The sequence below is a fragment of the Eleutherodactylus coqui genome, chromosome 13, assembly GCF_035609145.1.
Source record: "Eleutherodactylus coqui strain aEleCoq1 chromosome 13, aEleCoq1.hap1, whole genome shotgun sequence".
NCBI classification, from domain to species: domain Eukaryota; kingdom Metazoa; phylum Chordata; class Amphibia; order Anura; family Eleutherodactylidae; genus Eleutherodactylus; species Eleutherodactylus coqui.
The window spans coordinates 59,579,785-59,605,823 of record NC_089849.1 but is presented as its reverse complement, the minus strand read 5'-3'; the positions used below and the strand labels follow the sequence as shown (position 1 = coordinate 59,605,823).

The 26,039-nt window shown below is 46.8% G+C and overlaps 1 protein-coding gene across 2 annotated transcripts in view; it reads left to right on the top strand.

Annotated features, from left to right (window-relative positions):
• The first annotated feature begins 7,748 nt into the window (after positions 1-7,748).
• The window catches only part of LOC136588018 (protein MTSS 1-like), a 125,780-nt gene continuing 107,489 nt past the window's right edge, over positions 7,749-26,039 (top strand). For both annotated transcript variants that reach the window (XM_066586909.1, XM_066586908.1), the window contains exon 1: positions 7,749-7,970. In XM_066586909.1, coding sequence (XP_066443006.1) covers positions 7,899-7,970 — 72 coding nt within the window. In that variant the 5' untranslated portion in view covers positions 7,749-7,898. The remainder of the gene's footprint in view (positions 7,971-26,039) is intronic.

Here is a 26,039-nt window from a genome sequence, read left to right as displayed (position 1 = left end):
AGTCCTTTCACCTTTTTACTGTTCTAGTGATCCCTAGGGGTCCTAGCAATCAGAATCCCAATGATCAATCATTTATTACCTATTCTGTGGATAGGTGATAAATGATTTTGGTGGTATAACCCCTCTGATTCTCTACTGATGGGAGCCCTCCTATTTTGTTGGAACCAGAAGAGCATTGCCATCTGCAGTGCTCTGATTTGCGGGCTTGGTTTCAATCCATCATCCATTATAAATTTCCCCACTTGTATAATGCTCTGATTGCAATGCGTTACGTTTATGACCTAACTCTGAGAACAAATGTGGAGTGTATCTAATCATCCATTCACGTAAGATATACTGTTTCTCAGGCTATGCATTTACTTTGGCATTGTTTGGACCTGCTGTATGAGTTATGCAACTTGTACTGAGGAAACTGGGAAGACAGGTTCTTGTGACACTAGCTGGCACAGACTCCATAACTATCAAGATGAGAATTTACACAGGATTTCATGCATTACCGTGAAGCAGGATTACTCATATTGAACAATCGTCACAGGGAACTTTCGTTTTGTTACTGAGGATGTACGGTACATATTCAGGATGAATCGTATTTCAGTGTCATTATGTGATTACTTTCTTAATGACAGAACACCTTAGTTATGCTCTATATCCATTATACTGGGTGACCTACCTGATCACACCTTATATGTGTCATATCATTAGCATTTTGTCTCTACTTCATGAAGGTAATGGAAATGTCATCATGTGTACCCTGTAAAAACAGTGGAATTACTATGGTGACAAATGAAGTGCTGCACCTTCTTCTTACATCACAATGTCCCATCAGCAATGCTACAATTATGAGGGCAGGTAAAACGTTTACACTAAATGTAACAATTTCTGTAACCCTGGGGACACGCAGTAATATAAAAGGCTCTGAAGGCTTACCACAATGAAAATAAGAGCTCTAAATACAATGAGGCACATTTATTACTGGTGCTAAGCCACAATTCTGGGGTAAGTTGCATTATTTTGGTGCAAATCAGTTTACACAAATTTACTGTTGATTTGTGGCATGAAGAACATGTTACACCTCTCACTCTGCTTTTTGAAAAATGTCCAGATAAAGGGACGGGGTTTGAGTGGAGCCGTGTGTTTAGAGATATTTATGACATTGGACTTTTTGAAAAGTCACTAAATTTGTCACAATCTCACTTCACTAGCTGGGTGGTATACAAAGTGGCTCCACATCCCTAGGCCTACGAGGGGTACACCAAAAAACAGGAATCTTCTTCTGGTGGGCAGGAGGTTACTAGTACAGGCCACTGTTGGGCCTCATGTCTATCAGCAAATTCGGATTTTAAATCTGCAGCGTTTTTCCTGCACGCGGATCCGCGCCCCATAGGGATGCATTAGACACCCGCAGGTAGTTAAATACCTGCGGATGTCATTTTTCCCTGCAGGCGCGGGTCCCGCGTGCAGGAAAAAAATCCGGACATGCTCCGTTTAGGTGCGGGTCTCTCGAGGGGACGGCTCCCGCAGGCTTCGATTGACGCCTATGGAAGCCGTCTGGATCCGCAGGAGACCCGCGCCTGAATTAAACTCACCTGCTCCGGGCGATGCATGTCTTCCTTCCTTCACGGCCGGAAACTTCTTTCTTCGGCCCGGTGGATCGGCCCGGCGCATGCGCGCGGCACGCAGCCAGTGTACCGAGCACATCCGCCGGGCCGAAGAAAGAAGATCCGTCCGCGAAGGAAGGAAGACACGCACGGACCGCAGCAGGTGAGTTTATTCTTATTTTCAGCCCTCATGTCCGCGGGGCAGGAGGGACCCGCTACAGATTCTCCATGGAGAATCCGTAGCGGGCCTGATTTTCCCCGTGGACATGAGGCCTAAGGTGAATGTCTGTGGAACCCTTCTAATGTGGTATGCTGGCCAATGTTGTTGGGGAAAGTTGCTTTCAGATCCAGTGATTTTATTTTTCAACAAGTTGTTCGGTTCTTCGCCTATTTTGTGATGGCTGCTTCATACGTACAACGTTCAGCTATGACATTTTGTTTCCTTCTCAACTGCTCAAAGCACTCATAAAAACAGACGTACCAAACAAGAGCAGGTGAATCTGGAGGGTGAGGCGAGGGTGCCGTATCGTTTTTCATTAAACATTGCTTAATACTCAGCGTTGTATGGGCAAACAAGTGACTGGTTCTTCCATGATGACAACACGCCAGCCCACACAGCGTTGAGTATTAGGCCTCATGCCCACGTGCCCGCATTGTTTCCCCATGCGGAATCCTGCAGCGGATTCCACCTGGCCCGCAGACATGAGGCCAAAATATACAGTATACTCACCTGTCCAGACGCTGCAGGGCTTTCCTGCGTCGCAGCCGGATCTTTTTTCTTCTGCCTGGCGGATGCACTCGGGACGCCAGCGGCATGCCAGACGCGTGTGCCGTGCCGTCCATTTTTTTTTTTAAACTCCTGCTTTCCCGCGGTCTCACGGCACGAGCGCAGTGTCAGCTGCATCTGTGTCGGGGGCGGATAGCTTCCATTGACTTCAATACAAGACGTAGGAGTCATCCGTGTGGGAAAATCGCACAAATGGAGCATGCTGCAGGTGTTTTCCTGTGCGTGCAATCCGCAGGCCTGGGGAAAATGACATCCGCAGGTATTTAATTACCTGCGGCTGCCCAATGATTCCCTATGGGCGCGGATTGCACGAGCAGGAGACCAGCGTGGTTTTGGTACTTCTATTTATGACGTGGACAGCGGGCCATAAGCAATTTTTGATGAAAACGACATGACCCCCCGGCATGAAACGTCACTCACCGGCCGCTGGCTCCGCTCTGCGCATCCGCCAGCTGCCGGCACATGAAAGAGCCGGAGCAGCGGGAGCGGGTGAGTCTGCGGTGCTCTCTGCAAGCACTCAGATGGGGTCCGGCTGCAAGAATTCTCGCAGCCGGATCCGACCTGGCCGTCTGCAGGCGGCCTTAGGCTAACTTCACACTGGCGAGCGCAATATGGGCCCGTGAATCATGGCCCTATATTGTGCTCCCCACCATGTGGATTCCCCATGCATGCGAGGTGTTTTCATGTCAAAATAGTCTTGCATCACTTTTGGGATGAAGAGAATTGTTATCAATGGGAGACCTTGCATCGTATTGTATGCACCTAGCACGTGGAGCGATACTGACGCCAGCCCCATTGAAAACAATGGTCTTAATTTCAGGGGATGTCTTATTAATACTTACCTAGCAGCTGCGGTTTGTGTCCCTCAGCCAATCAGAGCTGTCACGTTGGTTCAGCAAGCGCTGCATTGATTGGCCAGTGAGCGCTGCTCTCAACCAATCAGAGCCATGGCTTCCTAGAGGTTGGACTAATGAACACCGCAAGCAGGAAGTGATGTTCTGTGGGGGAGTGCAGGATGCCTGGCATAGCTCCGGAACTTCGCAGACCAGCGGGAGAGATCCGGACTGCGTCTGCGAGATAATGTTTTTTTTTGTTTTTTTTTTATGTAGTCTAGCTTGGGCTTATTTTCAGGGTAGGGCTTAAATTTCAAGCCTCACCAAAAATAGCTAAAATAGCCACGGTAGTTCTATTTGCGTTAAAAGGGTTTCCCAGGCAGAAATACTAATGTAAGGCTTGAGAGACACTCTGGAATGAAAGCCTCAAGGAATCTGAGAGCAGTACTATAAGTTTAACAAAAGGTTTGATGGTATGTTCTCCTCTAATATGAGGATTGTGTTATCTAACTTATTTTGATTAAGGTCATTGCAGTGTTAGCTGAGATGTTGGAGCTGGAAGAAATAGGACTCTGCCTGGAGATGAAAACCCCAGTAACAGTACCTGATTGGTGGCTGACAAAAAGGGGGAAAGGGTCCTTGGATGTTGGGCAAAGTCAGGTGGCTAAGCAACAGCAGGTGGTTGGCCTGCAGTGGCGGGTGGGAAGAAGCCGAAAAAGATATAATGAGGTGCCACTGGGTACTGTGCGGCATCAGCATCAAAAAAACAACGTCCCTCACTAATTTTGTCGCAGCAATCTTTTAATGGGGGATTGTCACCCGCCTCATGCAGGTGGACAGAAAAACTGGGTGGTAATTTGGGGAAGGTAATAGACTTGTGTATGAAGGACAGAGTCTCTGTTGAAGTCTTATAGTTATTTCATTCCCATTGGTAACTCTGTTAAATAAATACTGCGGCCTTTTAATGCAAATCTATGTCCTTATATGATTTTAGGTTGTTATAGCTTGAATGGTTAAGGGTTAAAGCATAAGATTCCATGATGACCGATCCTCAGGAAGGTCTTCAATAGTAGATCGACCAGGGTCCACCGCTTGGGATCCTGGCCAATCATCTGATTGAACACCCACAATCAGTACCGGGATACACAGAGGTCGGAGTGGAAGCCGGTGTAGTGGCTGGTGCTTGTAACTGCAGGCTGGGGTCTCATTGAAATCAACGAGGTATGCGCCTGCAATCAGAAGCATCGGCCACTACACAAGGGTCAAGCAGCAGCTTCCGCACCGACCCCTGTGTATCTTAGCGCTGACCATGGGAACCCGATTAGCTGATGGTCTGGACAACGCAGGGAAAAGAAGACAGCTGGCCATAATTTGGCTTTAAGTTGCAGCATGTGCTATTTTGGTCTGTATTCACGGAGCAAAATGACCCATTAAAGTCTATGGGAGCATACAACAATGCAGGAAATATTCATTAGCATCCGTGTTCACTGCGTTTTTTTTTTCTGCGCACGTTGTTTGACATCCACTTGGGCCTTCTTGGTTTTTTTGCATGAAAAACGGATACAACACAGATGTAAAAAAAAATACATACATGCATCAAAAACGCACATACAGACGCAGTGAAAAGTTGCATTTTTTGTGCAGGTACCGCTCATTCACACGGATGGGGGAATCACTCCGCCATGATTTAAATGGCTAATTAGCCTAACGTGGTGCCGGTGATTGTGGGTATGGGCAGAGTTTAGTGCATACCAACACGGACAGATGTACGTGTTTGCGCACCTCCCATAGGCCGCCTGCAGACGGCCGGGTCGGATCCGGCTGCAGAGAGCAGCGCATACTCACCTGCTTCCGCAGCTCCGGCTGTTTGATGTGCCGGCTGCCGGCGCATGCGCAGACCGGAGCCAGCGGCCGGGGAGTGACATTTCTATGCGGGGCTCTGCGAGCCCCACACAGAATTAAAACATACTGCGGTTTGTTTGCCGCGCGGGCTTTCACGCGGACAAATCGCGGCCATCTGCCTAGGATTGCATTTGCTAATGCAATGCTATGGCAGCTTCCACAGGAATTCCGCCGCGGAATTTCCGCCAGTCTGCAGGCGGCCTTAGACCTCTGTGGGCCTCTTTGATGTGCAAACCCACAAGACAGCGCAGGCCCTATTTTTTGCGCCTGTTGTTTTTGCGGCTCTATATTGTGCTCACCAACATGTGTTTTTACTGTAATCAGGCATTTTTATGTCAAAAACGCCTCCCATCACTTCAGTAAAGTAGCGGTCCTCTGGCGTGGTGCTGAGCCGCGGGAGTGCTTCGGCAAGTGCTTCCTAATGTTTTCATTGGGAAGCCTCGCATCGCGAGTGCGCTCACATGTTTTACTAAAAACAATGGGCGATGCGTTCCAAGGAAAGTGAAAAGACAGTACCAGCAGCTCATGTGCACGACTCCATTCAAAAGAATGGGCTTCATGTTCGCGCAAGATTTGTACGTTTCGCAACACACAAACCTCGCGTCATTTCATCGGCCGTGTCGTAGTGGCCTACGGGCTCCTTCACAATGGTGTTCGTGATATCGCCACGAGAAAATCGCGGCAGAATCGCATATATGCTCATGAGATGTTTGAGCGTCAGCGATGCTTTTTCCTGGAAAAAATTGTGCATCGCCGCCGCATGCGATTTTCTCGCGCGATAGACAACAGGCGTTTCTAATGTTAAAAACGCATCGCACGAACATCGCTAATGTGTGCGTTGTGATGCAATAAAACGAAGGCTCCATAGGGAAACATGGGCGATAGAAAAAAATCGCAAAATGCAGAAAGCTAGGGCAGGCAGTGATTTTCATATCTGGCAATATCGCATGTGAGAAAATAGCGCAGATGTGAATGAAGCCATTGAAAGGCATGGCTGTCATGATTCTGCGTTTTCACTCTTGCATCGCCAGTGTGGAGGCAGACTAAGGGCGGCTTCATATGAGTGTAACTCGCTGCGTGCCGCCTACATGGGACAGTTGTGCGCCGAGCAACAAGTAGGCAATGACTGCCGCCGATTACTGTGTGCTATCTTTGCGTGTATGTGTGTGTAATATGCGCCAAGGTAGAACTTGCTGCGATCTTTATGGCGCGCGTATTTCACGCGATATGTGTGATTGACAACATGGAAGCCTATGGCAGATGGGTTCAGCATATTCTGTGCGCAAAACCCGTGCGCCGAATACTCTGTAAACAATACGTTTCTGCAGACGCCCTTGCAGCGTGCTCACACATAGCAGATTCGCCGCAGCAGAAAATTTGGCAACGTTTCCACATCAAAAACAGATTCAAATTGCGCTCCATTGGTGTGGCCACCAGTCAGGTGATATGGAAGTGGGCGCACCAACTGAACCGCGGCCGTGGCGCTTAGTAACGGTTGCCGGGTGAGGGGCTTTCAATTACAGGTTGTGAAGAACAGCAGGCCGGAATCAGGTACGGATTCGCAGCTGATTTTAAGTCAAAATCCACGCCAACAGGGCGAATATTGACTTTATTTTTGATGCGGTAATGCCGCGGAATTTTCCGCTGCGGAGCATCCGCAGTATTTCCGCTACATGTGAAGTATCCTCAAGGCTTAGGGTTTGTTCGCATGGTGTATTGTGACATGTATTCTGCGCCAAACATGCTTACAATACGCTTCCCTTGGTTTGTAATGGGAAACCGTGACCTTGCCTTGATGATGCGTACTAAAAATACGCATTGCGGAAGAAAAAGACGTGACAGTACACTTCTATTTTCGTTTCACGCGGTTTTGGTTTGCAAAGAAGTGACTTCTAAATGCGCAGCGCAGTTTGGACGCACCTAAAAACTGCGCTTCACTGGGGCATATTTTGGCGCAATTTTTTTTCTGCGCCATCGATTACATCGTGTGAACAGACGCTTGTTCCTATCTGCAGCATTTATGGCAGAGCCACAGAATCCACGTTTATTTACCACAGAAACCTGAGGTAATGTTGCAGTATGCATCTTTATTGTGTGTGTGTACAACTGTATATACTGCTGCTGCCGGCCGCGGCCATGGTGTGAATAACACCGCCATGCCAGGTTTTACACGTTCCTGGGACATTATTATCTCAGCACTTGTCTACAGACACATGTTGCTCCTTCTCTTCAAGGACACTCTCCACAGGACAAGAGGTGAAGGCGTCCTCACACACCTGTGGGCGTGGCTACAAGCCCGCCCATGTACACACACCAAAGCCCCGCCCTTCGTTCCCAAGGAGAGTTGTACGGAAACTTGTACGGAAAGCAGCACACGTCGCTAGGTAAAAAACCACGCCCAGCAGTGCATGACGTCACGCCAAACCCCTCCCTTTTAGTTTTTCCTTCCTCGGAGACAATCTATAGAGGAGGGATGTATAAGTGGGCGTGGTTTACGGTAGACTGAGAAGAAGGTGAGGGGCGTGGCTATGTGGCAACAGCAGCAGCAACAGAGGCGGTGTGTGGCCGCTAGGGGGCTCTATTCCGTTGCGTAAACTGCGTATTCTCGGTGTCCAGGTTCTTCGTCCCCTCCCCGCTCCAGTGCATTGCAGCGGCATGAGATCAGTGTGAGCTCCGCTGCTTATTATCAGTGGTTGTCTGTCGTCTGCTGCTGGCAGGAGCCCACACACCGGATACGTGCAGTGAGACGGGGCTCTGCCCGGGGCAGGAGCGGGGACCATGGACGCGGGCATGGAGAAGGAATGCAGCGCGCTGGGAGGACTCTTCCAAACCATAATGAACGATATGAAGGTGAGAATGTCTGCCAGGCGTGTCCGGGGAAACTTCCATAACAAAGGGGAGAGAGCAGGGACGGGGATGCGGGGGGCGCATGGTGCAACCTGTTCATCAGTGCTGCAATCACATGCATGTACTAGCATGTGTCACATGTAGCCATCCAGCCATGACAAGCATGTAGTGCTAGCCCAAACATGGCAAGTGGGCAGCGGGTGCCTGCTCATCCACAATGGATTGTGCCACCAGCGATAGATTGGGCTGCTTTGTTGATGACCACCAGTGCCACTGACCCACCGGTGCCCATCTGCACTGTAGGTTGGTCCACGATGGCTTACCACCGGCCCACCGAAATGGTTCCTAAGAGTCCTCCTGCAGGTGGGATACCACCTACGTGCCATCAGAACATTGCCTGTTGGTCATCCTCGCCCGAGACGTCTACAATACTGAAGGATTCTTGTCCCCTTCTGCTGGATGTTCAGAGACTTGTTACTTCGTATTGAGACATCTGGGGACGTTTCGGCACAAATTCACGGCAATGGCAAATAAAAGTGGTACCGTACGGTAGTAGTTGGGTGTCTTCTGCCATTACTTGGATGACTTTAAGGGTTTGGTTGGTTGTGAAGTGGGTGAAGAATCCTGCATTCCACCTGTAAGTACTTGTGGCCACTCTTACCTCTATGGCACCTTTGACCGTATTCTGGGGGCACGGTATGTTGACGGGCATCAGCTGGAATTGTCTTTTGGGTTCTAGACTTTGCCAGAATGTTCCCCATCTGTCGGTTATTAGGGCAGCGTATCTGCTGTGTTCTATAACTTTGGGTATGCATTAGCCGGATGAGCTGGCCCAACAATTTAACAAGACTCTGCCGGTGTCAGACAGTTGTCTTTTAATACGTTCGTGTTCTAGATGACGGTACTACAGTGCGCCATCGGTACTACAGTGTGTCATCAGTATTTCTGCCTCCTGTTTTTTTTTACTGGGCACATACTGACCCGTATTTGCCGGCAGAAACGCGGAAAATACGGCCGTGCGAATAGGTTCGTATTGGCTCCATATTGCGGTCCCAAAAATACGGAGCTGAAATACGCCCGACTGAAACCAGCTGGGTTTATGTATAAGGCTAAATGGAAGAAAGCCTGTGTGTATGTGTTTGCATGTTTGTCCTTTACACATGCCGATAATCAGGCGTTTACGGTGGGTTTTTGGATTGCCCCGGAAGAGTTGACCCTCCCCTCCGCACTCCTCTTCGAATGATTTGACGCTGATTTGCAGCCAAGCAATGATGAATTTTATAATGGTATAAAAGATGCGATCATCAACAAGCGAGCAAATTCTCAGCCGTCGTTTACTCCCCGGACGCGTTCACCCCACGCGATTATTCTGATCTATTACCCAATAGCAGGCAGTGGAAATGGACCTTTAAACCTGCCTTGTCACAACTGTTAGAGGGGTTTTGTCGTCATGTAGACAGGATGTGCCATAAATGTCGCACTGTTGAGACTCATGAAAGGGGGTCTTGAGTCCGCTGTTTTCAGAGAATTTGGGGCGCACATTCACGTTAATCCCAACGATCCACACTTCTAGGTTTGTTTTATTCCTTGTATGACCAGCATTCTGATGAATGTATCGCTCGCGAATCCCTACATTGTGAAATGTGTCGCCGCAATCGATCGTTTCAGTGATCTGATTGGTCCTTCAGACTTTGAGCTAATGGTGACTGTCCGTGCGTGGTATGATGGCGGCACTTTGTGACGTTTCCATCCGATTATATGAAGATCTGATTTATAGTCTGGTGGTTTCCATTGTGATTTGGTTGCTTTTACACGTAGATGTCTGAGCGGTTCGTTGCGTTCCAACCAATATCCGCCTAAGCTTGTGTGTAAACGGCTACTTGATCTGCCAGAAATCTCATCTGATGTGTGGAAAAAAAATTGTCTGCCGATCACATTGATTGTAGCGTGAAAGATCAACTCTGTTGTAGGGGATAGAAGGGTTTCATTTTACAGCCCGGCCGCAGAGCCGTCCCGGGAAGGTCGCTGCTGTGCTTTTACACGGGAGCGATCATCGGGCAGTGAATGGAGGGGGAGCGGGCTGGAGATCGTTCCGGCCGCCCTCCTCCATTCGCAGTAGACGGGCCGTCCATCTACGGCGGCCTGTTTACATGGAACGTGCAGCGGCGGACCAATGGTGATTTTTAGGTCTCCATGAAAGATCTGATTTATTGCTGATTGTTCCTTCCCTGCATGCGTTCACACGGCACAATCATCGTGCAATCCGTTCTATCTAATGAGCGATAATCGTGCACTGTATAAGGGGCTTTAGGACGCTCCTTATAGATAAGATCTGGTTCTATCTTACATCTCTGTTCAGTAACGGCCAACTTGGACCAATGTCATAATGTGTATTACCAGTGTCATTGGTCAGAAATCTGCGGGGGCGGCCGGCTGCAGATAAGGGGTCTTTTTCACGGAACAATGAGCGTTCAGATCATGGAATTGTGTGAAAATGACCAATAATTGTTCAGTATAAACGCGGTAAGCTATTAAACGTATCGCTTATTATTCATTTGTCGCGGGCAGAACGATCACCGTCGCTTGCCTGCTGTGGTATGTAAAAGACAGTCATTCGCAAACCGTTCGCAGGCGTTTCCAATGTCCCTGACGGACAGCGATGGTGTGAACAAGCTGAACGTAAAAATGCGGAAAAAAAGGACGTCGTTTGAAAGGAAATGAGTCGTTTGTGCGTTCCAACAATTTATTCCTCCGTGTAGAAGAACCCCAAGGGCTCGTTTACACGGGCGGATTTGCTCTGCGTAGTGAATAGAACTCGCTGATCTCAATGTGTGTGTTCACAGGTACGTATCTTTTTCACGCCATATTTTTTTACGCTACTGAACCGCGGGCTGTGACACTTGTACATGACCACCGCGATGACCACTTTCAGCCATCTTTACGCATCGGCAATACGGTTGAGTGCCCTGCCTGATGGCGACAATCCTGATGCTTTGCTTTCGGGTCAGGCTGGGACAATCGTCCGTATTACAGACGCAGTAAAAAAAAATGCCAAATTTGAACACAACCTTAAGGCTCCTTCACACTAGCGAGGGCGCTATCACGCCCGATATCGCCCTCGCAATGCATGTGAATCTCCTGGACGTGAGGCGCTGTCACCTGAAAACCGCCTTACATCACTGCGGGGCTGAAGGAATTCCGCGCCGCGGTAGGAGATGGCGATCTTCTCCTTTAATGGGCGATATCACAAAAATATAGTACATTCAAAAGAACGGGGTTCATATCTGTGCGAGATTTGTGCGCCTTCACACTGGCACGAAAATTGTGTGACATTTGTGCATTGTGAGACGTACAAATCTCACCCAAATATGAACCCCATTTTTTTTTTTTTAAATGGGTTTGCGCAAATTAGCGATGTTTTCCCGCATGGCACTGTGATTCGCAGCCCGATTATCACCCTCACCAGTGTGAAATGCGTTCTTAGGGCATACGCACATGCAGTAATTTGTTTTTGCAAATATTCCTTCATTTCGATGGCGTTTGCAGAAATCCGCGCGCGTGCTGCTGGAGCGACCCTGTCCGAATATACGAAACGGAATTGCGGTCGCAGAAACTGCAGCCAGTCATCTGCCGCGTGTCAACGTACGGAAATCGTCACAATAGGGCCTGTCTGGTGATTACAGCAAGACAATCAATGGCCGTCATCTCGCTGTTTGCGGTCGCCGTTTGCTCACATGATGACCGTAGAGTATAACCTTCCCGTAGTGCGGCGTCTTATTTCCCCCTTCCCATCCCTGTTCTCTCGCCGTCTTCACGTATAAACTCCACGTCTGGGTCTCACGCACTCTTGTTGGATAAACAGTCTGCGCTGTGATTCAGCCATGAGCGAATTCTCCTGAGCTCCATGTGTGCGCCGCCGCTGTCAGAACGACACAATGCTGCAGCCAGAATGACATAACCGCACTAAATTTAGGATTTTCTTTCTTTTTGTACAGCTCATTGGGAGAAATGTCGATGTTAAGTGAAATCAGAGCATCAGCGAGCGCCGCGCAGCCGCCTAGTTAATAGAGACGGATGACGGCGGCCGCGAGCCCACAAAGTGAATCATTGCTTAGAATCCACAAATGTGACTGCAAACATATTTCATGGGGTCGTCAGCTCTATTTAAAGGGTCCCCCCCCCCTCCCCAAACACTTCTGGCACATCGGTGGGATATGACCTAAACGTCCCATCGCTGCTGCATAGGGATGACTAGGGGGGTCCTGGTATGCAGGAGAGGAGGGGGGGGGGGAACCCTGGGGGTCTTTTTAGAAGGTCAGCCGATTAGTGTTTAAACGAGCGAGTGACATCATCGCCAGCTCCTTCGCTCTCGTTGGCTCGTTCAGAATCGTTCGGCGAAACGTGAGAAAACCATGGTCGTCTGTTAAAACCCTAATAAGGCCTGTCTAACACGAGTGCGTTACAGCCGCATCTCTGCATCCCAGCCCCACCGCGGCGTGTACTGACCTGAACGTGCGTATGCCTAAAACGCCGCACGTATAACGCAGCGTTTTATCACTATGAGAGCTGGCGGTGAGCGGGCATATTGCTGCGTAGGGCAGCGATTTTTGCACTGTACCGGACAGCATATCTCGCGCGCGCTGTCATGCGCAGTCGGACTTGTTTTCGTTTTGTTTTTTAAATTTCCCGTTCTGTTGCTTAGCAACGTTCCGTATAAACGCCGCACTTATCACGCTCCCATAGAGAATAGGGATCTATTGTGCGTAATACGCTGTATAATAGAGCGTGCGTTCTCTTTTACGTGCGTATTATGCGCTATTTTAAAAAAAACGCTAGTCTGAGTGGGTATTAATCGTTGTACTGTCATTGACTCCGTTCACCGTGTATTCGGCGATGTCATTACGCCTATGTGAGCTTGCCCTTAACATCATAGATTCATCGTTGGATGGTGTTTTTTGGGTCATTTACGACATGTATTTGCGAATGAAGCAGACTGCATAATGGGGTCTTGTTTTTGTTTGTTTGTACTTCTCTATAGGGAAAAAAACATGTAAAAAATGTGCAGAAAAAATGCTTCTCAAATGCCCAAGTGTCATGGTGTGTTCTACAGGCCCCAAACCTGCCACCAAGTGTGCCAGACCCCGCACACAAGGGGCCTCGCTGATCACAACTGTCTGAAAGAAAAACCTTGTAGCCCGTAGCAACCAATCACAGCAGGGTCAGAAATGAAAGCTGAGCTCCGCTTGGTTGCTATGGGCAACATACAGTTTTTGTTTTAGAAGAACGCCACGTCTTTACTGGGGTTTTTCCTGGCTTTTTCTCTTTTGCATTTTTTTTTCCTTTTTGCAAGAAATTGCTGCAGTAAGATGCCGGCTAAAAGAGAAATCTTAAACCCGTTACAAACTACATTCTTTGTGCCTTTTCCCTTCTTGTTTTGGGGTCAGCGGCTTTTTTGCAGTCGCAGCGAGTAGCCTTTTTTTTTTTTTTTTTTTTTTTTACAAATACAGTTTTCTTATTAAGACTTAAGCAACACTTCGCAGGTTTGTGCGTTGTGATGCGATAAAAAGGAGGCTGCATAGAGAAATGGGGGCGATTTAAAAACATAGGACATACCATGATTATTTTTTTTCATGCAACATCGCATGAGTAAAAACCTTGCAAATATTAAGGAAACCATTAAAAAAGCATTGGCTTCATAATTCACCGTTTTCACTCACTTTTGAATCGCGCAATTTTATCGCTCGTGTTAAACTGGCCTAAGGCTGGATTCAGACGGACGTATGCGTGTAAGCCAAAAACTCTGGGGCACTTGCATCAGGTTGTGTTTTCTTTTTTGGTCTTTTTTTTTTTTTTTGGTAATTCATTTTAATGCTTTTTTTAAACATATTTCCTATTGAAATTCACCGTAAAAAAAAACGCAGCGATATCGCGATTGCAAGTGTGAAGGCACCCTTACTGGACCCCTTAGCTGACTGTGGCCCCCCCGTTGTAACACTAATGTGAGCTGCGGTGCAGCTGTGAGTGTTAATCATGACCCCCGACCAGGAGGACAGCTGGCGGGACATTTGTTGAGTAGACATGGGTTTTTGTGCTCGTCTGTAAGATGAAAGTAGCACAGTTCAGCAGACGCACTTCTACGGGGTCATCGGCTTCTGTAATCACGCTTGTGACTCTCGCAAGGTTGGAGCTGTTGACAACAAGTTTCTCTTGGATGAACTTTAGCAAAGTTTCCCTCAAGCCTGATGACTTCTGTCATGGTAACTGCTACAGAATGTGATACAGAGGTGCTGTGTGCCAAGTAGTGGTGGGCTTCCTCAATAGAACTTGTATGGTGGTCTTCATCGGTTTCCATTATTCATGATTGATTAGTTTTGACTTCCCATGAAGATCTGGCCTCTTGTGAGTCGCATTCCGGTTTTCTTTGCTTGCATCAGCTAGTTTACGGGGAGTGGTTATTCAGGCAGGTAAGGAAGGATTTGCTTGACTAATAAAATGTATCAAGGTTTAAGTCAACAAGTTGCTTCTATGTCATCTCGGCTCAGAGACCTATAACCTTTGTCCTCGCTAGAACTTGCTAGCTTCCAGAGATGGGACAATGAACCGTAGGAACTAAAGTTAAGCAATACGTTCGGGTCATTCCAGGACAGATCCCCAAAATCGGTCAATGGGTAATACCTGACCATCTCGGATTTAATTTTTTATAATTATTTTAACGAAACGTATTTGTTCATTATTAGAATGTATATAAAATATCAAATGGGGTCAAGGAATACATAAGGGGGTTAAGTTTTTCAAAGGTCACCAAGAACCAAATTTTTTGATTTATATCTCAGACTTTTGGGCACAGTAAAATGTGCAAGATGGCCACTCTTTGTAATAATATGTAGACTCCCTAGGTAATCTACCAGTGCATTGAGCAGGGATTGGTTATTGAAAGTCGGGCTTCTCAAAAATTTTTTTTTTTCCTTTTTTTACATAATACCTGATGTTACTAAGGCATTTTGCAGTGGTCCTAAATCGCCCAAAAAGCTGGTCTCTAGCAACCAATTACCTCGCAGCTTTCATTTTACCTCAGCAGTATAAGAAATGAAAGCTGGGCTGTGATTGGTTGAAATTGGCAACTAAAATACAGGGGTGGTCCTTGAGTTTTCAATATTTTATTTTTTTTATACACCATTATTTGTTATCCCAACGCTTGAAGTCCTTTGGGGAGGTCTGTCAAGTTTGAATGAAGGTGGGCAGCCGGAAGAGATCTCTGATACGCCGTGCGTCCCTTCACTAAACGATCATCGCTGGGATGACTGTCAGACGCTTATTGTTTTTTTATGCAAGATGATTATCGTTAGATTGTGCAAATCTGAACGATAACCATTCAACGTAAACACGGCCAACGACTAAACAACGAGCGATGTGAGTAGAGTTTTATGTCTGTGCAGGCCATGTACATCTCCATTGTGGATGAACGTACAGACAGGTCTTTAGCAATGCTTTTGTAGGCTTTTCCAGCTTCATGCATCTCCATAGTACGTCTTCTGAAAATTCTTTGCATTGAGACGGATTTCACATTAGCAAATCTTACTTGAGAACCAATTTATCAGTAACCAGGCTTTGTGCTCCTTTATTTAATGGTCCATGCACCTATGAAATGCACACTTCCAATCTCATTATCTTCCTTGAAACACCTTTTGCCAAATGGCTCTTGGAGAATTCATTAACACGTAGGTTCACTTTTTTTCTCTTGGAACTGTGGATGATTAGTCCTTGTCCTTTAATTAGATGTGAACACCATATAACTGTTATTGGTATTAGATTGCTTTTGTCTGTAATTGTGACTACAATTAGTATTCAATACATGAATCCAGGCCATTCTAAAGGGTCAACTTCTTGCAATTGCAGATTCCATATGAATGGGATGAGGTATTGTCCTATGAGTGTATATGGATGACATACAGTATATGAGATCCGTACAGCGCGGATCCATAGTACATCTATGTGTACTTCTAGCGTGTTGCAGAGTTGTTTAGTGAATCCAATCGCTTTTATCTGTGATTCTCCTTCTTCTTCATGGTAGGACATCTTCCAGATCTTGTTTGCATTTTTATGCTGGCCTTGCTTGGGGTTAACAGCGAGTAATAATTGGATAGAAAATGAAGCTGTGAGGCAGGCGAGATAAGACTGATTTATGGCTTGATAATACTAGTAGTTTATGGCATGGCTTCCTTCTGTCTACCGAGCCTCTCTAGATTGTGCTTGTTAATATGTTCTCAAGAAGAAAGGCACATAAGCTAATGATAAGGGGGCCTCTTAAACCTGTTATTTTGACTCCGGAGAGGGGTTGTTACCGCGGGAGGCCTTGAGTGCCGTGTAGTCAGGACTTCGGGTTTGTCTGTCAGATATTTAAAGAAAAAAAGTTTGAAACTGGTTGGTCCGGTTTTGTCTATTCTGCGGGGAGCCCGCAGGCGGAGAGGCAGGTGACACACGGGATTTGTTGCATCCTGTTAGGAGTAAGATCTCTCGTGTGATGATATGCCAGCCGGGGATATTAATCTGAGCATGGGAACCTCCAAACTTCTACTCTGGTGCATTCACGTTTATTGCAGGGCCTCATGGAAAATGTAGCCTAACCATTTTGTGGGGTTGGCTGTAAATTGTGGGTTAAAAAAAAAAAAAGACTTGTATAAAAGCAAAGCAAGAAACTACAAAACACTTAGGATGGGGGCATTGCCGCAGAGATTCACGGAAATTGCTCTGTTTACAAAATCTCATCCACAGGCTGCGGAAATAACCCGCACAAAACCCGTGCGGAAATGGACTCCACGGCGTATCAAATTTTATCTCCGTCTCTACTGCGAGCGAGGAACTGGAATTCGCAATGAAACCCGCATCAAATGGTGCAGGTGTGGAGGTAGGCATTCCGCGGCTGATCTGCGGGGGAATGTGGATATTGCGCTGGAAATCAGTCCCGTGTCGACCCAGCGCATGCAGCGCTTTTTCTTTCGCTTAAATGAAGGACAGATGAGCGAAATCCGAATGGACACCATTATAGTCAGTTGGTTTCATTTCAACAGGGGATTGCAGCCTTAATTGCTTCTATACGTTTAGTTATGTATGGGTGGTTTCACATCTGGTTGAAGGTTCCGTTGCCGATCCAGCACAAAATAGTGGAAGAACAAGACTAGAAGCAATGGGATGAAACTGAAAGGGAGGAGACACAAATTAGATATTAGAAAAAACTTTCTGACAGTGAGGGTGATCAATGAGTGGAACAGGTTAACATGGGAGGTGGTGAGCTCTCCTTCAATGGAAGTGTTCAAACAAAGGCTGGACAAATATCTGTCTGGGATGATTTAGTGAATCCTGCACTGAGCAGGAGAGGTCTAAGTGACCATCATGCAGTGCGTTTCAAACCGTATAGAAGATGACCGATCGTTTGTATGATGGACGTGCCACTTAGAGCCCATTCAGGTTGCAGATTTTTCCTACCCGAGTGCTGCCTGTCTATTTCATGAACAGCAATTGGACCCATTGTAGCCAATTGGGCTATTTCACATGAGCATTTTGAGCGAATGACTACCTTTTGTGGTCCAATTCACAGATCATAATTGGATATGCAATCGGACTGCACATAGACGTGTCCATGTGCTGTATGATGCAATTTGTGCCACTTGCACTCGGACATTTGAATGGGCATTTACTTGGCATCTTTGCCGCGTAAACGGGGGATGTGCTGCCAACAGCTTATTTTTGGTTCCACATAAAAGATGCGATCACCAACGTCAGGCAGTCAGTGGTCACTTCACGTGGGCAGATCAGGTGAACGTTCATGATCACTTCTACTTGTCTAAAAGGCCTTTTGACATTGAAAGCCAACAGTAGCGCTAATAACCTTAGTAATTATGGATCAAGACATTTTGAAGTTTTTATCAAAGTTTGGCCCAGTGAACAAATTTTTACATTTCAGAATCAGTTGGAGAATCACCAACTTTGTGATGCTTTATGTTTGTATATTATGTATTGGGCGATCCTTTAGTATAACATGCTACTTATGTAATGTTTCCCTCTGATGGGTGATAAGGATCTGCTCAGCATATCTTTGAGCGGTCTGTTTGCTTGGAACAACACAAGGCTCTGGATTTACAGTCAACAATCCGAGCAGTAGCCCGCAAGTAACCTTTCTGCAGCGCCCTTGTACCGTCTGCTACAGATAAAACCCTCTCGAACCCAGTGGCTCCCAAACTAAAGATATGAAGTGTGAATTCCTAAATCTGCCTCTTTAACCTTCATGAAGAAAGAATGGGCATTGCTGTAAGGCTTCCAGGCGTGCGTAGACGAGGTGGCATCTGCTCTAGTTTTGTAATGTATTATTAGAGGTCTACAAATCCTAATGAGCAGCAGTTGAACAAGCAGGTTATGCCAGATAATGTAGCTTAGAAAGAAGCACTCCGGGAATTTTTTTATTATTGGTGCCCTCGTTTGTAAGCTAAATTGGGTAAGAGTGTGCTGGAAGTTCTGTTATCGGTGGCCTTTGTTGCAGAATAATCGGCCCTGGTCCCATCCACCACATGACCCTACTCTCGAGTCCTACAGCACCTGCAGTGTGCATCAGAACTCAGTCTCTCTGTGCGGGCCTATGAGTCTCGCATCAAGGCTCTTGTAGGTTTGGATGAAGAGACTGACATCCAGTACACACAACATCGGATGTAAATGTGGCCGCGACCGGAGTTGACTCTGTAAGAAGAGCCACTGGTAAGAGAATTTCCGGCACTGGCTCTTACCTAATCTAGGCTACAAAGGGGGTCACCGATGATGAGCATTCCCGGAGTGCTATTTAACTATTTGCTGACCCTGTTTGTAAACCATGCACTACATGACTCTGCACTCTTGCAACACTCTACACTCTGCTTCGATAGGTTATCAGTAGAGATGAGCGAATCTGCTCGTTTCGAGTAATTACTGGATCGAGCACCGCGATTTCGGGTGAAAAAATTCGGGGGGCGGGGGGAGGCATGGCAGAGCGGGGGGGTAGTAGCGGGGAACAGGGGGGAGCCCTCTCCCTCTACCCCCCACTCCCCGCTGCAACCCCCCACTCGCCCACGGCGCCCCCCGAATCTTTTCGCCCGAGTACGGAAGTACTCGAAAATCGCGGCGCTCGGGCGAAAAAGGGGCATGGCCGAGTAGGTTCGCTCATCTCTAGTTATCAGTAACAGATCAAGGTGTGTCCAGTGTTCGGCATTCCTGACAATTGGCTGATCCTCTGGCCTACTGTCAATGCAGTAGGGCTGCCCATCTGCATTGGTGGTCAGGGCTGGAAGCATAATAAGCGACTTCGCTCCCATTTAGGATTGAGGCCAAAATGGGAGCGAAGCAGTGTTACACTTCCAGCCCTGACCACTGATGTGGATGTCCAGCCCCGCTGCACTGACAGTAAGCCAGAAGATCAGCTGTTCATTGGGAATCCCAAGCGGTGGACACCTGTTGATCTGCTATTAATGACCTATTCCGAGAAAACCCCTTTAACGAAACAACCTGTTTGAAGACCACTTGTTTTCAGTTATCGTAGGGGTAGGCTGCCTCTGGCTGGACACATCCTCAAAAGCTGCCTTGTAATGTATGGGCATGATGGGTCTGCCAGAGTGGGGCGGTGGTCTTATAGATTGGCTTCAAGAGGGGATTCTCAAGCGGTGTGCCCCTTCTATTATGTCCATATGCCCTAATAGGACATATAGCCAAGTGCTGTCTTCATGAGATTGTAATATGTTAGGGCTCATTAACACTTTTGGGTTGCGTTTTCTCTCTATAAGGCTGGGTTCACACGGGACGGACTTGCCACGTAAATTCTGTGCGGAATTTCTGTGTGGCAATTCCTCTCGTGGCTCCTAATCCTGCGATTAGCCAGCCACGTGGATAAGAGTTTGTAAAAATCTCGTCCACACGGGACAGCCAATCCGTTGTGGCAAAGCCGCGCGGAATTGACAGCCGCAGCATGTAAATTCATTTTTTTTATTTTTTTCCCTTGGGGCCTCGCTCCTCTCTATGGGGAGAGACAGACGCAATGGAATGCCGGTGGCTGCTCCGCTCCAAAGTTCGCGGAAATCTCGCGGCTTTTTGGTGCGGCCAAGCCACAAGATTTCCGTCCCGTGGGAACTTGGCCTGAGGGCTCATTGCATATGCCCATGTAAATTTCAGCCATTAAACAGCCTTTGCTGTGTGTGTATGTGTACATGTTACAAGCTTTTTTGCGTGGTCTTTTACATCTGTCATTTGTTCGTGTGCAAAAAAATTTAAATACAAGAGGGCTCAAGTGATGTCCGTTTTCTCACAAGCCCCAGAAAATGGGGTGCACGGAAAAAAAACCCACGGACATGGATGTGAATGCCTATGCTGTATGTATTTTATTTTTTCTATGCACCCATAGACTTAACTTTTTTGGGCGAGTCTGTGAATATAAAGCGAAATAGGCCCTAATGACGTTCGGCATCCTGTTTAACGGAACTTGGCGACGCAGGTTCCCAGATGCACCTGTAATGCTGATGTCACCGGCCCCTAACCCCCTATGTGTACATACGGGACAGGTTGTGTGTAGGCGCAGTGTGTCGCGTCATGCGTTTTCGTGGAGGGTGGCGTGTTTGCTTTGCCGGTGTAGGCACTTGCTGAACATGCACACATCCCACAGAAGGGAGTCGCAGGCTAAATTAAGTAAACAGGCGCGGATTCACGACCTAATTAAAAAGCAATTTTAATATATCAGTAGGGATTAGCCACTTTATAAGAGGCATGGGCCGTCTGCATTGCACCTCTTGGAGGTGTAAAGCTTACGTTGTGCCACAAGCCGTGCTGGGAATATGTTCAGTCTTCTGCCCAGTGGGTGTAACCGACTACCATCCATACCGCTTTAATGGCCGCTAGTACAAGTTATTAGTCTGCTGTGGTATATGGATATTTTGCATGTTTTGTCCAGAAGGTGTATTACAGTTATGAACTTTATATTCCTCCGCTGTGATTAATTGCAGATTCTCTGGGCGAGCTCTAAGATCTACCCGCCATCCGTTGAGTGTCCGTCTTTGGTTGCTGAAAGACACAGGGAGGGCCGTAAAGATGGCCGGCACAAGGCTCTTATGAGAGCTGTCTAAAAGGAAATCTATCTGTGTTGCCCATAGTAACCAATCACAGTGCAGCTTTCATTTTACCTCGGCAGCATAAGAAATGAAAGCTGTGCTGTGATTGGCTGCTATGGGCAATAAAGACAGATTTCCTTATAAGACCCTGGTGCGGCCTACTTTTCCGCTCCCTATTCTGTTAGTGGTAAGCTTGGTGTCCTCTCTGAGAAGGCTTTAAGCCTTTCCAATCCACTGTCTGACGTCTTAAGACATTATGGTTTAAGGCTGTACAGCTCCGATGTTGGAAGACGTCCCTCTGGGTTCTCTTACTGTATATTGCCAGCCTCTCTGCTGTCGGAGTCTATCCAATGCGTCACCTTGTGCAGTACTGGCTTTAGCCAGCATATAGCGCCATTGTGTAACAGCAGAAAAAGAGTAAGCCCCCTAGGAAAACCAGGATGAAAATTGGATTGGAAAGGGTTAAAATGTTATAGCTTTCATGTTGATATACAGTTAATGTTGATTCTGATCCATAGAGCTTGATGGTGAAGGTTTTACGGGGTTGGACACCCGGTCTTTGTCCGACCCATAGCCACGTGACTGCCACTGTTGGTATGTTTTATGTGTTGCGACCCTCGCTGCGCTTTGAGCGGACAGTGGGAAGGGACAGAATCAGTCATCGTCTTCCCGATTTCAACACATGGCTGTGAGATGTGGATATTGAGCATAGCGGACAGAAGAAAAATGGACTCTTTCGAGTTGTGGTGTTGGAGAAAACGTCTATGGATCCCCAACAAAGCTGGCATAGACTGTATCAGCCCAGAGGCGTCCCTGGCAGGTGAGATAACGGGACAGAGACCGGCTTACTTTGAGGGCAAATTCACTGGAAAAAGAGATGTTACTTGGAATGGTCCGTGGTAAAAGGAAACCATAAAGACAAGAGACACGTTGGCTGGACACCATGAAGAATCAGCTGTAGAGACTATAGAGGCATGGAGAAGACTGGCCTACAGAGTATCCAAAGGGTTGGACACGACTGAATGGATAGAATTGGAATTGAAATAAACTCAAGAGTCACTTTATTAAAGGCGCCTATCTAATAGGTTTGCACCTCCTTTGGACTTGTGAGCCTCACCAGGTCATTATGATGATCAGGTATCGGAGGACCCAGGGTGTGTCAAAAAAAGCTTTCCTCACACCATTACTTTACCTCCACCAGCTGGAAATGTGACAGCAATGGTGCATGCACCATGTTGCTTGCACCAAATTCTCATACAACAAATCTAGATTAATCTGACCAGGCAATGCTTTTCGACTGCTCAGTGAGACAATTTTTGCTTTTTTTGCCCACCCGAGTGGCATTCAAAAAAGGCTTCTGCTGTTGTAGCCCATTTGTGATAAGGAAAGAGAAGTTGTGCATTTGGACACCTTAGGTGGAGCACCGATGTTAAAAGGATTCTTGACATCCTCCTCTGACCCCTTTTGTCGACAAGTTATGCCCACAAGATCCTCTTTCACTGGATATTTTCCTCAATGACACCATTCTCTGTACACTCGTCACACCGCTGCACAAGAAAACCCAAGAAGACTGGCAGGGTATGAAATCCGGTTAGTCTAGCACTGATGACCAGGCTTAGTTGAAAACAGCGCATATCACTTTATTTTCACGTTCTAGTGTGGATTTGTAATGAAACTGATCCTCGTAAAACTTGGTCATTTGAATTTATGTTGCACTCTGGGAGTCACATGTCTTAATTTCCATACAAGAAAGTGCCAATCGTGCATTGCTAAGAATGTGGCCGTTTAAGGTGTGCGTATCTCTCACTAGCCAATCCAGGATCCTACTGCACACTGATGAGTGGCAAAAACCCCGAAACAGCTGTCTGTGTATGGTATCAAGGCTCGCTCTTCAATTCCCAGTTTTTGTTACAAGGCTTGTCTAGAGAGTCTGACATTGACTTGCAGGAATGCTGCCTTCCTATAGGTGGCGCCGCAGAGATATTGTTCCATCTTCCTTATTGAAGCGATCTGTTGTGACATAAGGACAGCGTTTCCCAACTAGGATCTCATGGATCCCAGTCGAGAGCAATATAGCAGTAAGCTTTACTTTAATGCAGGGAATGATGAGTTGACGGACTCTGAGATGTATAAAGCAGATGTGCTGTACGTGTCTTCCGGTTTTGTCTGTGTGTCGCGGTTGGTGGTTCAGGATGGCGTGGCTATGACAAATGGAGGCGGCACATTTTAGTTTTACAAAACTAACTTTACTGGACAACATTGACTGGAATATTATTACGCTCTGTAGGAGGGTTCTGGTATCTCAGTGTTACTTAACTGAAGCGTTACCCCCGAGGACTGCATGACAGCAGTGGTTGTTGAGCATTGGAGGCCCCATGTGGGAAAAAGTTTGGAAGTCATGGCCTTTGAGATATTTAATTTGTCATATGGTTAGGATAAGGCCGGGCTCACGTGGGCGGATTGGTATTGCGGATTCCGCAATTGCTATCTGCGCAGAATATGCACCGTAAACCACAGGCATTGGAAAGCATTAACTTTCAAATTTTTGCTCACTCTCGCAGAATATCGCAGCATGCTCCATTTTGCCGTGGAATCCACGTGGACGGCCTGCATTAGTTGGGGTCGATGGGGGCTGTCCGACCCGCAGCCCATACACAATTCACATTGTGTATGGGCTGTGGGTACCTGCGTCATCGCTATGCAATGGCGTGGGAAGTACAAATGGACAAAACAAAAAAACGTACTGTGCATGACCGCCAGCGAGCCTCCGTGGTCATCCACAGTACAGTTTAGAGAGGTAGGCAGGGTCACTGGCCGGACTCGCAGCCGGAATCGGTGGTGGTGGTGGTGGTGGTGGCGGTACTGGCTGTTGCAACAGCAGTTCTGACAAGACAATAAAGATTGCAGATATTTTTGACAATTGACGACGAACCAAAGCACGGAATAGTATTTACATTCCAGTAGAAGGTCCCGTACGTGGACAATAAATCTTCGCACAGTTGTGTATGCTGCCCAATGTTCATTTCTGTCCGGTTTTATCAGTCGTTCCAGTCATGACCCTATAATAAGAGTATTACAATTGACCGATGGACACCCAGCTTTATTTCTCAAGTTCCTCTGTGCAAATTTGTTTTTGCTAGTTTGTGGGCTTTTCTATTTTAATTTTATCTACATGATCTCACCAGTTGCTGAGATTGTGCAAAACTGCCACCGGACTTGTCACTTGGGTGTGCCTGCGGGGACAGCTGGGATGTTGGGCAATAGCTGTTTTGTTTTTTTTGTTTTTACTTCTGTAGAACTTTAAGGAAATCTGTCAGCTTGAGGTCCCTGTCCAAACCACAGGCGTGATGTTATAGAGCCGGAGGAGCTGAGCAGACTGATATATAGTTTTCTGGAGAAAGTAGAATTATATTTTAATCATTTAGATCTCTGCACATTCTGAGCAGAACAGTCCAATGGGCGGAGCGATCAATGAATGACTGTACATACAGGGGTAGCGGTCAATCACTGATGACTCCGCCCATTGGACTGTTCACCACTGAATAAGCAGAGGTGTTCTACTGAATCTTTTCGCATAACACTATATATCAGTCTGCTCAGCCCCTCCGGCTCTATAACATGATGCCTATATTTTTAAAGAGTTTGTTCACTTCTGAACTCTTCTGCCCAGATACTGAACCAGCAGGGGGTGACACCGATATGTTGACTCGGCCTACAGATTTGGCGCTGCAGTTCAGGATTCATACAGAAAAAACAATGCATATACAAATCTTCTCAACTTTGTTTACGAGTCAATTTTTCACACCTGTTTATGGTTTCCATCTGGAAGCTTTGTTTGCCTCCATTCCGTTAAATTTCAGTTTTTTTTCTTTCCTTTTTTTTTCTTTTAAAGGAACAAATGGTGCTGCAGACTTTTTTGTTCCTGCAAAAAAAAAAAAAAGAAAGCGAATTGAACGTAACCAAACAAAGCATTTTTTTTTTTTTTTTATGAATGGGGAAAAAACAGGTTTATGTGGGTATCATTGTTGCCTTGCAGCGCTGGGGTCCAAGGACAACATCTGCAAGGAGTTTGTTCTCCCGGCATTTGTGCCGGTTCCTCTGGGTGCTTGTGTCTCCCACACTCCAAAAACCTGTCATAGGTGAATTAAAGAATTGCAAGCCCCAATTGGGACCGGACTAGAGATGAGCGAGCGTACTCGATAAGGCAAACTACTGGAGCGAGTAGTGCCTTATTCGAGTACCTGCCCGCTCGTCTCTAAAGATTCGGGTGCCGGCGGGGGAGAGTGGGGAGGAACGTGGGGAGAGTGGGGAAGATCTCTCTCTTAATCTCTCCCCCCCCCCCCCCCCCCCCCTCTCACTCCCTCAACCCACCGCTCTCCCCCCGCCATCACCCGAATCTTTAGAGACGAGCGGGAAGATACTCGTCTAAGGCACTACTCGCTCGAGTAGTTTGCCTTAGCGAGTACGCTCGCTCATCTCCAGACAGGACCTATAATATCAGTTGATGTAAGGTGCTGCCTAATATATACGTGCGATTTATGAATAAAGGTCTTTTTCTGTTAAGTCCGTTTTTCTGCTCCAGAAATGGACCCGAAGCCCTAAATGCCAGTGTGAACGGATTCTTGTATGTAAACTGCAGAACCAACTACATTTGTTTCAAAGTGAATCATAACTTTTATTAAAGGGATATTTCTTTCCCATTGGTTCTAGTAAAGCCAGATCGGTGAGCAGATAGAATTTGAACTGCCTTTGGTCATATTGGATGTCTTCACACAGTTATGGTTTTAGCTTTCCTCACTCCAGAAGCGAGCCATGGACCTCCGGTTTAAGCGGGCCGGGTTGGATTTGTTTTTGATTTGGTGATACCGGTCTGTCTGGACAATTTCAGATCATCTCGATTACGTAAGATGTCAGAGGACATCTTCAACAAATAAAGCCTGGAGATGTTGGCGGAACA